Raw genomic sequence first — 12634 nt, 5'->3', positions numbered from 1 at the left:
GGCACCCAGTAGCTTTCACAGATAATAAATACACAAACAAGGACATCAGAGGAAGAAAACGGATCAAAGGTGAAGCGACTGTTGAGGTATGATTAGGATTTTTGCCTGTTGGTCTTCAGTAAAGATTGTAGGCCATTCTAAAACTAAAAGATTTTATTTTTAAGTAATTTATACATACAACTATCACATAAACATATTATGAACATACACTAATATTCAAAAGTTTGGAGTTAGCAAGTTTTTGTTTTTTAAGTAATTGTTTCAGGTGCTTAAACGGTTCTTCTATTAAGAACCGTTCAGTCAAAGGTTCTTTAACCATCTCTTTCTTACTTTTTATAATCTGAAAGAAGGTTCTTCAGATGTTAAAGGTTCTTTGTGGAACCATTTAGACAAAAAAGATTCCTCTATGGCTTCGTAAATCCAAATAAAAATTTACTAAATTTGCATATTGGAAAAATTTCTGAAGCATAAAATGACACTAAACACTGGTCTAAAAGCTTCAGAAAATATGAATCTAGTAGAATTGATCAGTGGCTCCACATAAATATTGAACGGTGGCAATTTTTAATCATAAATCAATGGTGTTTACATGTATAGTAATATTAGTAACAAGGAAATGACGATGATGCCGCTAATACATGTCGAGTAAAAAAATGTGATGCCGTGATAGAAAATAAGAACACATTATGGATATGTACAATAGCTTTGATAAGCAACAGGGCAAGATGGACTCCTGAAGTCCAGTGGAGAGAAGTAAACAGCACAATGTGTACCTTTAAACAGCAAGTTAACTAGGTTAGTGAAAGAAAAACATCCCTAAGTAAAACCATAAGCTTGACCTGTTACTGTACGGGCAAACATCAGTAAGAATCCACTTTCTCTTGTTCCATCTCTGCGTTAGAAATGATCAATAGTATTACATTTCACACCAGACCTTTAAGGTCAAAGGTTATATTTGAAATATTTCCTGTTACATCAACACACCGGCTATCATCACAGCAGTCATTTATGGAGCACGGAGTAGCAGTAAGAGACTCTTTAAAGATCTGTTAAGAAAATACCTTCAGCTTCGAAGCAGCTATGAAATTTTTTAAAGTTTTTTTTAACCTCTTCTTTAACAAAAGTACAGGGAAAGATCATATTTTTCTGTAAAAAAAACCCCCTAACATAATCACTTATGAAAATAAAAGATCAAAAGGAGCATGTCACATTGCTGGTTCAGTGTATAGGTGCAGTAACACAGATAGGGATTATGGGATTTTCTCATCCAGTGAGGTGTCAGGCGAGGAGGAACACACACGTTTTCCAAAATGCCGACCCTCTGTGCCACTCCTTCGGCAAAAAAAAGGATCAAAGACATCAAGAGAGAGAAACAAAAGCGAGAGAAACGTTCTCTTAGCCAAAACCTTGTTCAATTCTACCCATAATTCATCCCGGATCCCTACCCACAATATAGATTCATTTCAAAAATAGACTCATATATGAAGTTTACATGCCTAAGCGGTAATGTCTTTAGTCAAACGTGTGGATTTTCCATCAGTGGCAACCTAGAAGTGAATGTTCATCTCTCCCGTTCTGACTGGGGGTGAAGGACGGGGCACACGTTCCGTCCCTTTCAAAGGTGACTCTCTGCTTCGCTCTTCTCCAGGGTACCGTTCTCCAGGGTCAAAGGTGAAAGTGCCAGTCCATTGGCATTGCTCTCGTTAAGTCTTTTCACCCTGTAGGTCTCATAGTGGATGTTGTGAGTGACGTCCTTCAAATCTTGCAGGTGGGACCTTGAAAAGCAGAGCGCAGCAGAGCATAATATCAATTTTGATCCCACAATAACATCCCCTGAGGGAAATATGCGCGGCGTAAAATAAAAGTCGTTCTCTTATGTGGAATTGAATTGTTTTCTGACTGCATCAGCTTTTTACGATCCCTTTGTGTGATTCGGTTGGTGTTTTCCTGGTGTAATTTTAACTCGGCTTCAGCAGGAGGCCGATCAAAAAGTGTGAAAGGCGATTCAAAAGTGTGGAGAGTTATAACGGTCATCCTTTGTTTCCCATTTCAGCAGGGAATCACTCTCATACCATCTGTCAACGGGCCGCTATCCAAGAGTTACGGCGCGAGGGCTTTGTGACCTGGCCTCACCCGATCGGACTCTGTAATTAACCTGTCCTTTACTGAGCTCACAGGAAAGGATGTACTCTTGCCTTTCTCAGCTGTCCTTTTCCTGAGCTGTTTGGTCCCACTGCTCTTATATCTGCTTTAGAAAGCTGATAATCATTTCAGATTGGTTAGATCTAAAAACAAAGGTTTGTAAAAGTGATATAGTTCGGTTTTGCTCACTGATCCCACCCTGAAAGCTACCCATACCGCGTAACCTGCCCTTAACCTGACCCGTATCCCCCTTCAATAACAGCAGAAGTGTTTTGCAATGCAGAAAACATCGCAAAGTAGTTGAGGTCAATTAACAGTGGGACCGTTGCATGAAATTCAAAAGGAATGCTAATTTAATTTCTTTTAGAACTTTGAACCAGTCATAAAAATAATAAATAAAAAAATCTTGATAAAATTAAATTTAAAAAATCATGATAAAATTAAATAAATTAATAAAAAGACAGACAATATAACAAAAATTTGTTTTTCCAAATTGTTTCCAATTAGTTTCTAGATAGGAACGGTTTTAAATTATGAATGGTTCTAATTATTATTATAAATAAACATATCTTTATTAGGATATCAATTCTTTGGTAATTATTGACTTATTTTTATTTATTTCTAAAAACGTTACTTTGCAGCAGAAATTGACATTTCGGGCAGTATCACCAGTTTTGTACAACATTCTTTACCTCTGGTTGTCCAACTTTAGTTGAATATTTGATTTAAAACTAGCATGGGATGCTACTGAGTTTGTGGTTTGGACCATATTTTAAAACAGGAAGTAACAGATATGCTCTACATTATCTACTCTTGTCAAGAACAATGTAAGGGTTTGACCTAAATAGCAAGATCATATGGCATATATAATTGAAAGCAAAAAAAAAAAAAAACGTACCTGATAAGAAGATCTCTCAAGTGTGCAAACTCACAATGCGCAACATTTTCAACTGAAATAAACAAAATGCAAAGGCATGGTCAAGAATTCACCCAGAGATTTTGCTTCACTGTACTTTCAACACACACCACTTGATGGCAGTGTTGAATAACTTAAATCACAGAAAAATCTAGCCTCCCGAAGCCTGTCAGGCATCATTACACAATTAGATTTGACAATTGTTACAGTTACCCTGCTGAAAAGACCAGCATGGGTTTCCATGTAGGTCAACCAACAGTCTAGCAAAAGCCTAGCAGAGACAACGGCGTCCAAAACACAAAATATTACCAGCGTCCAGCAATTCAGACTCTTACCTTCGATGATCCCCCACTTTGTTTTTCTTCCCAAGACTTTGTTACCATTCACCTGGTGTTCCTTATCTGTTCCCACCACAGCAAAGGGGATGTTTTCCTGTAAGAAGCATTCGCCATATCTCAAAATTTCATTAAGTAAAAAAAAATAAATCCACTTGTTTACATAAGAATGTGCGTATAATGCTACTCACACTCCATCCGAGATGTGAATTAATTTGTTTCTTGGTCAAAACATATTTTGAGACATGGACAATATTTGCTCCCCAATGGATGCTCTGCAGTAAATGGGTGCCAACAGCTGATAAAAACATCACAATAACCCAACTTTTTTAATGATGGCTTATTTTCTTGCAAATAGCTTTGCGCTTCACAAGGCATTAATTGATGGATTGGAGTCGCCACAATGTTATTATCAGCTGTTTGGAGTCTCATTTTGACGGCACCCATTCACTCACAAGTTATGTAATGCTCAATTTCACTAAATCTGTTCTGACGAAGAAGCTAACTCATCCACAGCTTGAATGGTTTGAAGATATTCCACCCCACAAATGATACCCGTGTTATAATTTTGCTTCTCAACCTTTCGAAAGGAATGATCATTTTTGGGTGAACTAAATAAATTCATAGCAATAAATTCATCATACCCTAATCTTATCATTGAGTATCCGGTCTTCAGCGTCCTCGTCATATTCTTTCTGTGGATACACTCTGATCCCGTTGGCCTGGAGGTCCTGTCTTATCTGCAGAGAGAAGCTTCCAGTTTAGATGGATTTACACTGATTTTTACAACCTACCGCACACACACAAATACACAAATCCCGCACACTCGCCCTGGGGGTGAGATATGACAGCGGCTTCTCTCCCTGCAGCTCTTCCCGCTGTATTCTACTAGTCTCAATCTCAACCCTCATGCATTCTTACACTCAGAGGCCACAGTAAAGTTCACCAGAAAATGCTGTTTCTCCTCCCCCCCCCCTCCTCGCAGTCAGAATTTCGGGCCCGAGGTGCAAAGCATTAGACATTAATGCCTTTGCTGCCATGTGTTCGTGAGGGGGAGGATTTTGGAGTGCGGCTGTTGTACATGGATATGATATCAGCGATTGATATCTTGAGCACAGTGTGACGTCCGCCCCCGCACGGCGCTCTGCTCGGGCTATTGAGCAGTGAGAGACAGCTCTGGATAATGGGCTGAAATGACAGAGTACATCATTAGGAGTGTTGTTTGGTGTATATTGATAGGAGACACACTGCGTGCGGGGGCCGTTCTGGCCCTGCGGTCTGTGCCGTCGGAGCTGTCCAAAAGCGCTCCGTGGGGAGAACTGATGGCAAGTGGCCCGGGCCCAAGTAGTAGCTATACATCAGTCAGAGTAGAGACCGTCTCCCGACGGAGACGTCGCAGACACTGCTCATAACCTTAGCGTGGCCTATTCATTTTTCCAACCCAGAGCGAGCGGACGCATGCCAAGAGACCTTTGGATGCTCGAATGCGATGATTCTCCCTCGCTCCATTCAGCCCAGGTTTTTCAATCCATCTCACTTTTCTTTTTTTGACTCCACACAGCTGAACAGCGAATTTTTGAAAATTCCAGCATTTTCAGCAGCAGGTCATCCATATTCATGACCTCAATTATGCGAAGGGCTGAATATTTACGTGTGGGTGGGAAATCCGATTGTGCCTGCATATCATAAAATGTGAGTGAAGTTCTGCGTGCAGGTGTTGATGACGGACAGCTCACCCTCTGTTTGAACTCTAGCCGCTCCTCCAGAGTGAGTGTGTCGGCTTTGGCGATCACAGGGACGATGCTCACGATCTTCCCCAGTCTCCTCATGAACTCCACATCTATAGGGCGTAACCTGTAGAAGACCAGGATGGAGTCCATTTTACACCGTATATACATTTTCTGTATTCTCTAAATACAAAACCATTTAGTTTTTAAAAGTATCACTTAAATAAATAAATCAAAATACATTAATAGAAACAAAATATTTATTTTTTAATAATAAAATGCATCAAATGGATCAAAAAGTTACTGTAAATACATTTATAATGTTACAAAAAAAAATTGGTTACACTTCTTAGCTGTTTAATAGCATGCATATCACTAGAATATTTATTGGGGCTAATTAAGCAAACATTAATACCTTATTCTACATGAACTTATTTGACATCCCTAATCCTACCCAATACCTAAACTTAACAACTACCTCACTACTATTAAAAAGCAGTAAATTAAGAATGTATTAATGTGTCAGAGGTCACCTATTCTAAAGTGTTATCCCAATTTCTTTTAAACAATCTATAAAATAATGCTGAAAAACGCATCAAGGATTCTCCAAAATATTGAACTATTTGACATTGATGATAGTAATAAGCGATGAGCATAAAAAACTTCAAATACATACTTAAATACAATACTTAAAATATATCTTACTGACCCAAACATTAAATATCAACATTTTAAAATGATTTACATATTATTATAGTATTTTGGGGTCCACTGCATTCAAAAGAGAGCAATTACCTCACAGCTGTCAGACGGTTTTTAGTAAGATGCATATATTTTGATGCCAAAATAATGATTTTTCATACACTCTTACTAGGTTAGCGGGTTATAATCTCCAAACTATGAGTCCTGAGACTGTGGAACAAAGCCATGGCATATTAAATGTGACAGACAGATTTGAACACATATGGCTATATGTGAACCACATGGTGCAGGAAGTTGACACACACCAGTGTCCAGTGGCTGGCAGGAAGTAGACACAGCAATGAACGCGGGTGTCGGGGATTCTTCTCTTCCTGTTGACATTCAGTTCCTCCTTCAGGTATTTTTCATACTGTTCATTGACATACTTTACAATAGGCTCCCAGCTGAGAAAAAAGACACAGGGAAGGATTATCATCACAATTAACAACATGTGCTTATACTTAAAGTTAATGTAGCAGTCAGACAAAGTCGAAGCATGATTTTAGTGTAAGGCTTATGCCAAAATGCCCTCTAATTACTAAAGAATTTATCTAACACAGTTGTAGAGCTATTTGAACAGTTACAGTGGAGTCCAAAAGCCTGAGCCTGATCTAGTGATATTATCAATAGAAATTAAATAAACAGCTCGATCAACATGAATATCAGAATGTCTTCTGGATTTGGTCGTGTGTGTAAAACCTGATAATCGTGTATTTTTTTTTTTTATAATGACCCAAAGAGCATCTCGTGCTTTAGCAGAACACCTGACCTTTTTGCACAAAGGTCAGAAATGTCAGCCACAAATATACTTTTAGGTTTCGAATAGTGGCCACAGTACAGTATCTTAATTTTGAGATGTTATTCTAAAGCGTCGTTTATTTTCAAGAGTGATTCGACTTTGAACGCATACAATTAAAAAGAGCTCTTACAAACTTTCATTTTTAAATGGTGTGAATTAATCTGATATTAATGCTCTCACCAGTTCTCATTGTTGATTTGGTCTCCAAATCCAGGGGTGTCAATTACCGTAAGCTTCATCTTCACTCCCTTCTCCTCGATGACTAGAAAACAACGAGACAAATGCTTGTTCATAATAAAATATAAAAAAATGTAAAAAGCAGACGAAATGAAGAGTAAGTTGACAAGGATTTAACTTTCATTTTCCAGAAACATAAATCCTTAAGAACTAAGGTTAAAGTCACACACTGACGCTTTTAATTTATTCTCCATATCTGATATAATGCTGCAAGAATGCATTGCACAATATGAAAATTAAAGGGTCTAATAAGCTGTCTGTGCAAGCAGGGATCCCTACTGTATCCCTGGCATTGGTTGATTGACATTTGCTGTTAACTCATCACATTAATCCTTCTGAATGAGCCAATCAAGGAAAATATGACGAGACTGTAACGAGGAAAAATTAAACTGTCAGTCAACACTGCAGTTTATGAGTTTCAAAGTGCTATATCCCTATCTGACGATGATCAATTTTTCATTCACAGTGGGCCATTAGCAAAAGAGAGTGCCAGTTTTTGGATTGGTGGGCAAATGATTGAAACCCCCTCATGATCAGCTAATGGAAACACATATGCTTCTCTTGGCATGACTCAGCGACAAAGCAGGGCTTAGTTCTTGCCGTATTCACCCACATGGAGGGAGCAGAGCTGAATGGTGGCATTGAGTGGCCCGCCACTTCATTTTCTGCACTGTGTAGTCTTTGAGAGAAGGGGGGGTTGTGTAACACTCATCTCCCCTGGCAGTCAGTCTGCAGGCCAGCTTTTTTTCACGGGTTGTGAGGGCCAGTGGGCAGCTTTGTAGTGTGTGTAGGTGTCAGGCACCCTGAGACTTTGGTACTCTTTGTTTTCCACAGGCCTGTACTTTAGAAAGACAAAACTGCTGGGGAAGCAGGGGACGGCAAGACATCTGCTAGACAGAATGTCTCAAAACGGAAAACTGCAGAGGCAATTTAGTAGGTTAGCAGTAACACAAGGAGTAGTTTTGTCATTTGGATACAGAATACCAGAACAGGTCTATTGTAATATTAAGTATTCGCAGAAGTTTGTATTTACACTGATGAATCCTAGAATGAATTCTAATCAAGAAGAAAAATGTTGCTAGGAAACAAAAAGGCACCATTAACTAGAATTTAGACATAAGGTTCTACACTTTTTCTTGTCTAAAAAAGAGCATTTATTGCTGCGAATAGTGGAGTTATCACTTATGTTTCAGCTTAAATATTTGTAGATGAGACAACTGTTACATATGCATATGCAACCATTTATTTAGTTTGGGAGGTTTTTTTCTTTTTAAAGAAATAATAGTTTTAATCAACAAGGATGAATTAAACTAATCAAAAATCTCAACAGCTGCTGGTTCAAAAAGAACCAAAAAAGAACCATTGTCTTTATTTCAGATTTAGTTTGACCTATTGGACCTCTCAATCTAGAGAACTTTGGGTTTAACAATATTACTGTTTTTTCTGTATTTGTAATAAAATATATATATATATATATATATTATATATTTATAAAAATCTTACCAACCCCAAAACTTTGAATGGCAGTGTATATAACTAATGTAAATAAGTTCAACAGGTTTTAATGTAAGGAGTTATAGAATATTTGGTATAGAGTTATAGAATATATGGTGTAGAATATTTTCCCATTAGTAATTGTATAGATAGTAATAAATTCTCACGTGAGGACTAATGCAATCGAAACAGTAAAATAAAGTAAATATTTACATCATGTGTCAAGCTCTACAGACTCACTTTTTCTGAAGGCTTACACAAAAAAAAAACACGAAAACGAACAGGACACTCTCATTCACTGTAATGTTTACGTTGTGCTACGCTGAGAAGTCAGTGAGGGGTGTCTCCTGAACCACAGGGATATCTCAGGAAGTCACAAGCTGAACCGACTTATCGTCAATCTTCTTTTGTTAAGAAACAGCACACCCAGCTTCTCCCATTCTTTTCTTCTCATCCACCCTCTCCCCATTCTGCATGTCAAACATTTATAAACTATTGGGCCATAAGTTTTGAGAGGTCTGTGAGAAATGAGGTTTGGCTATGGCAGGACAGAGATATAACAGATGCTGCTACAACTGGATAGAAACCTCTTTTCAGTTGCAATGGCACAGATATGCTAAAAAACACTTGCTCTTGATATTACATGGAAAGCTACTAAGATTATCCACAAAGAGAAACAGCACTGAAACAGCAACTGAGGATTCTGATAGAATTACAGAAAATTACAGTTTCGAATCTAAGAACAGATTTCTACAATTGACCTTTGGCTAACTGATGTGAAAGCTGCAGAGAAGCAAAGCTGTTGCAAGAGTGCCACACAGGCTAACATTTACGTATCTAAAACCTGTCAAGGGGAAGTCAGAAACGGAAGAGAGATCAACAAGCAGATCTAGCTCTAAAACCTGAAAGCAAAATCAAATGGCTAATTTTAAAAACAGTAGGCAGCAAACTAAAGGAATAAAGAGAAAGGTTTAGTATAGTGGCTACTAAAACCTGCACATAGCTGTAATAACAATTAACACCATAGCTTTACTGCTAATTCTCTGTAGGGTTTTGTAATTGGATATTTCGGCGCCCATATTCAGACTAGGGTTAAAGTTCAGCGGTCTTCATACATTTTTGCTGTCAAGTAGGAAACGTGGCAATTAACATAGCACGCTACGCTAATGACCCAGCCCAGCAAAGGCCTTTGCACAGCAATTGACTGACACTTAAAACTACAAGCGGAGGCATGCTTACCCGGCGTCTCTAAAACATCCTGTGACAGAATCATTACATTATTTTCTCTCTACATCAGCGATGCTCACTTGTGGGTCATTCTGGTTAAGGGCAGATTTGTGGTTAAACTAGACAACATGGGTAACTCCACAAATGTCTGACCCAGATGAAAATAGCAGAGGTAATTAGATAACGGTGCAGTTGCATATGCATTTTATTAGTTAGGCTACAGTTTGCAATCCCAGTGCCCTTTCTTTGTAACCCAGCAAAAGGGAGCACAATTTCTTTACTTGTCCTACCAAGCTATTTCTGAATACAAGAGACAGAGGACCACTATCAAATTTTGTTTGTTAGACCCTTGTCAGACAGTCTAAAAGGAGGAATGAAGATTGATAGCTGGGTGCGACTACACTAACTACTGAGGGCAAGCAAACACACACACACACACACACACACACACACACACACACACACACACACACACACACACAACAATACATTCATTTAAAGAACTAGTGAAGTTGGACACGGCATCTGCCTTTCACGCCTCTTTCCAACGAAGCATGGTGGTGCAGCCAAAAGCAAAATGGAGATTCATTGCTTTCTCATTCGCGTATGCGGGATGTTTGAAACTACGTGCATCTCTCTGCATGATATACAGTTCAGCTTCCTCTGCTCAATACAAAATGGAGCAGCAGGACATGGTCTTGCAGATGGTCTATATAACTGATCTGTTTTTAATGTACATGATAATTTCCCATATATTTGCATTGTTCACACATACAATTAAACGGAGCATGCATTCATGTAAAAACTAAGGTATACTTTGGGCTTTAAAAACACAAAAATTAAAGTTGCGAAGAAAATGATGGAAAGTCTGATCTTTTCTGGTGCGTGTGACAGTGTTAAATGTTGCTAAATCTTTAGCTAATCTCTAAATGAAAATTCATTTCATACTGTACATTATAACGTTATGATGCCTAAAGGTGCTGTATTTCAATTTAATCAATACCAGTGCCAAAAAGTATTGGCAATTTATTAAGACATTTTTCTCTCAGGAAGAAAATGAAGAATAGTATCCTGAAGTAGAGTCAAGAAAATCAGTAAAACAATTGATAGTTTTCCTGAAAAGCAAAGTGACCGAAGTTATCTCTCAGAAACCTTTGAAACAAGCTTTGCTTCATTGACAAAACAAGCCTAAATTAAACTTAATTCTACACACCTCCACAAAAACACACTTTTTCCCTTGGATAGAAGAACCCAAGCCTGTATTGATCATTACTCTGGAGAAAGTTTGCGAGACAGAGACGACACATTGCTCAATCAACCAATTCATTCACTCAGCTGAGCCAGACGCTGCGTATAAGTGGTGGCCTCTATTAGAGTAGCAGTCATCTCCTGACCAGTGGGATAAAATGCATCCCCTGCGCATTCTCCCTCTGCCATTCTCTCTGAAAGAGAGCTCATAATGACAGTTGTGGCACGATCTCAACGGTTGAAGTTGTGTGATTGATCTCTCCTAATCCGTCCCTTTTGAGAGTTTTTTAATTTCTTTTTCCTTTCAGAGCACATGCTCCTATCACTCTGGCCCTTTTCTAAGTCAAACCTTACAAAACACTGAGCTGCCTCCAGTTTGTCCTGTCTAAATGTCATTCTTCTTTAATCCCTTCATCCTTTCAGAAATCACTCAGGCCAACACACTCTGTAACACGTCATCTTGCTGATGTAAAACACTATGTGTCGAGGACCAATACAATACCATAAATAGTGAGAGTCCAAAAAACAAAACTACACAATAAATGTGGGCTTTTTATGCACTCATCAGTCCATATGTAGCAGACGAGGATGGGCTAAATGGTAACACATCAGATTGGTTTGAAGCATCATATGCTTTAAACTGATTTAAAAAAAATTTAACTCATAAACTTCACAGAAGTACACTCTGTATAGTAGTGGACTGACCTAATGAGACACATCTATTGATAAAATGCCTATTCAGGGCTGTTCAGGACAAAAGCACAAATTTGACAGACCATCAATGTTCAAATACATTTTACTGGGTCCAAATGGAGTGGTTTTGATATTAACAGCAAAACCTTGACCTCTTGGGTGTGACGGTGTGTGAAGAAAGAAGCGTTCAATACTCACTGTGGCTGACTGATTGCAGGTGGACAGTTTTCGAGATCTTCTCCTCATAATTAGGAGTGCAAGACTTCCTGCTGACCTTGGACTTGAAGAGTGTGTTTACGAGCGTCGACTTCCCCAGACCGCTCTGACCTGTCAATGAGAACGAGAGCAGACTTAATGACTTTAGTTTGTAAACTGCAGTAAAGCACAATTAACTGCATATGTAGCAGACCCCGGGCACGTTTATTTGCACGACGACCTTTGCTTAGCATTAGCAGGGGGGATAAAACTTTATTACTACACACAGATAAGATGGCACACATAAAATTGAGGTCATAAAGTATCACATGACCAGGCAGCGCAGGCCTCTAGGGTTTACATAAGCCCTTGATACTGCAAATCATCTGTGATGTAATAGGACCAGGTCAAGCCAAGGCAAAGTGCTTTAGCGTCTTATCTGTTGGGTGTCCAAACACACTGACAACACCACGCCGCCGGGAGCTTTGGGGAGCTTTTCCACTTAATGACTCTTTCACACTAGTCCTCACGGAGATCAGATCAGAGGGAGGAAGCTATTACCAGAGAGGGAGCCTTATCAAGGCCATCTCAATTCACACAAATAAGGGTAAATCTATGGGGCCACCTTCATTGCCTCAAAGGACATGTGCTCTGTTAATGTGAGCTGTTTAGTATTGAGTGCTGATGATGGGCAGTGTGTGTTCACTCTCGTTCAGTGGGCCCCTTGGGTCTACCGGTCAGCTTCCCGTTTGCAGGGCAGGGGTTGGGAATGTGCTAAATGCTCTCGCCGCTCCGTTTCTACCTGTTGAGAAGCCTGGCCGCCTCGGGAAGCTGTCAATGGATGAAACGATTTGACAGAGATAGACGACGGAGCCGGGGA

The 12634-nt window shown here is 39.1% G+C and overlaps 1 protein-coding gene across 5 annotated transcripts in view; it reads right to left on the bottom strand.

Annotated features, from left to right (window-relative positions):
* Positions 1 to 543: 543 nt before the first annotated feature.
* The window catches only part of sept12 (septin 12), a 53892-nt gene continuing 41801 nt past the window's right edge, over positions 544 to 12634 (bottom strand). For all 5 annotated transcript variants that reach the window (XM_043233707.1, XM_043233708.1, XM_043233711.1 and 2 more), the window contains 8 exons: positions 11758 to 11886; positions 6841 to 6922; positions 6128 to 6265; positions 5130 to 5247; positions 4038 to 4133; positions 3394 to 3490; positions 3041 to 3092; positions 544 to 1775 (listed from right to left, as the gene is read on the bottom strand). In XM_043233707.1, the coding sequence (XP_043089642.1) occupies positions 1616 to 1775; positions 3041 to 3092; positions 3394 to 3490; positions 4038 to 4133; positions 5130 to 5247; positions 6128 to 6265; positions 6841 to 6922; positions 11758 to 11886 (872 nt within the window). In that variant the 3' untranslated portion in view covers positions 544 to 1615. The remainder of the gene's footprint in view (positions 1776 to 3040; positions 3093 to 3393; positions 3491 to 4037; positions 4134 to 5129; positions 5248 to 6127; positions 6266 to 6840; positions 6923 to 11757; positions 11887 to 12634) is intronic.

The sequence above is a fragment of the Puntigrus tetrazona genome, chromosome 3 (assembly GCF_018831695.1).
Source record: "Puntigrus tetrazona isolate hp1 chromosome 3, ASM1883169v1, whole genome shotgun sequence".
Lineage (NCBI taxonomy): Eukaryota > Metazoa > Chordata > Actinopteri > Cypriniformes > Cyprinidae > Puntigrus > Puntigrus tetrazona.
This window is presented reverse-complemented; position numbering and strand designations above follow the sequence as displayed.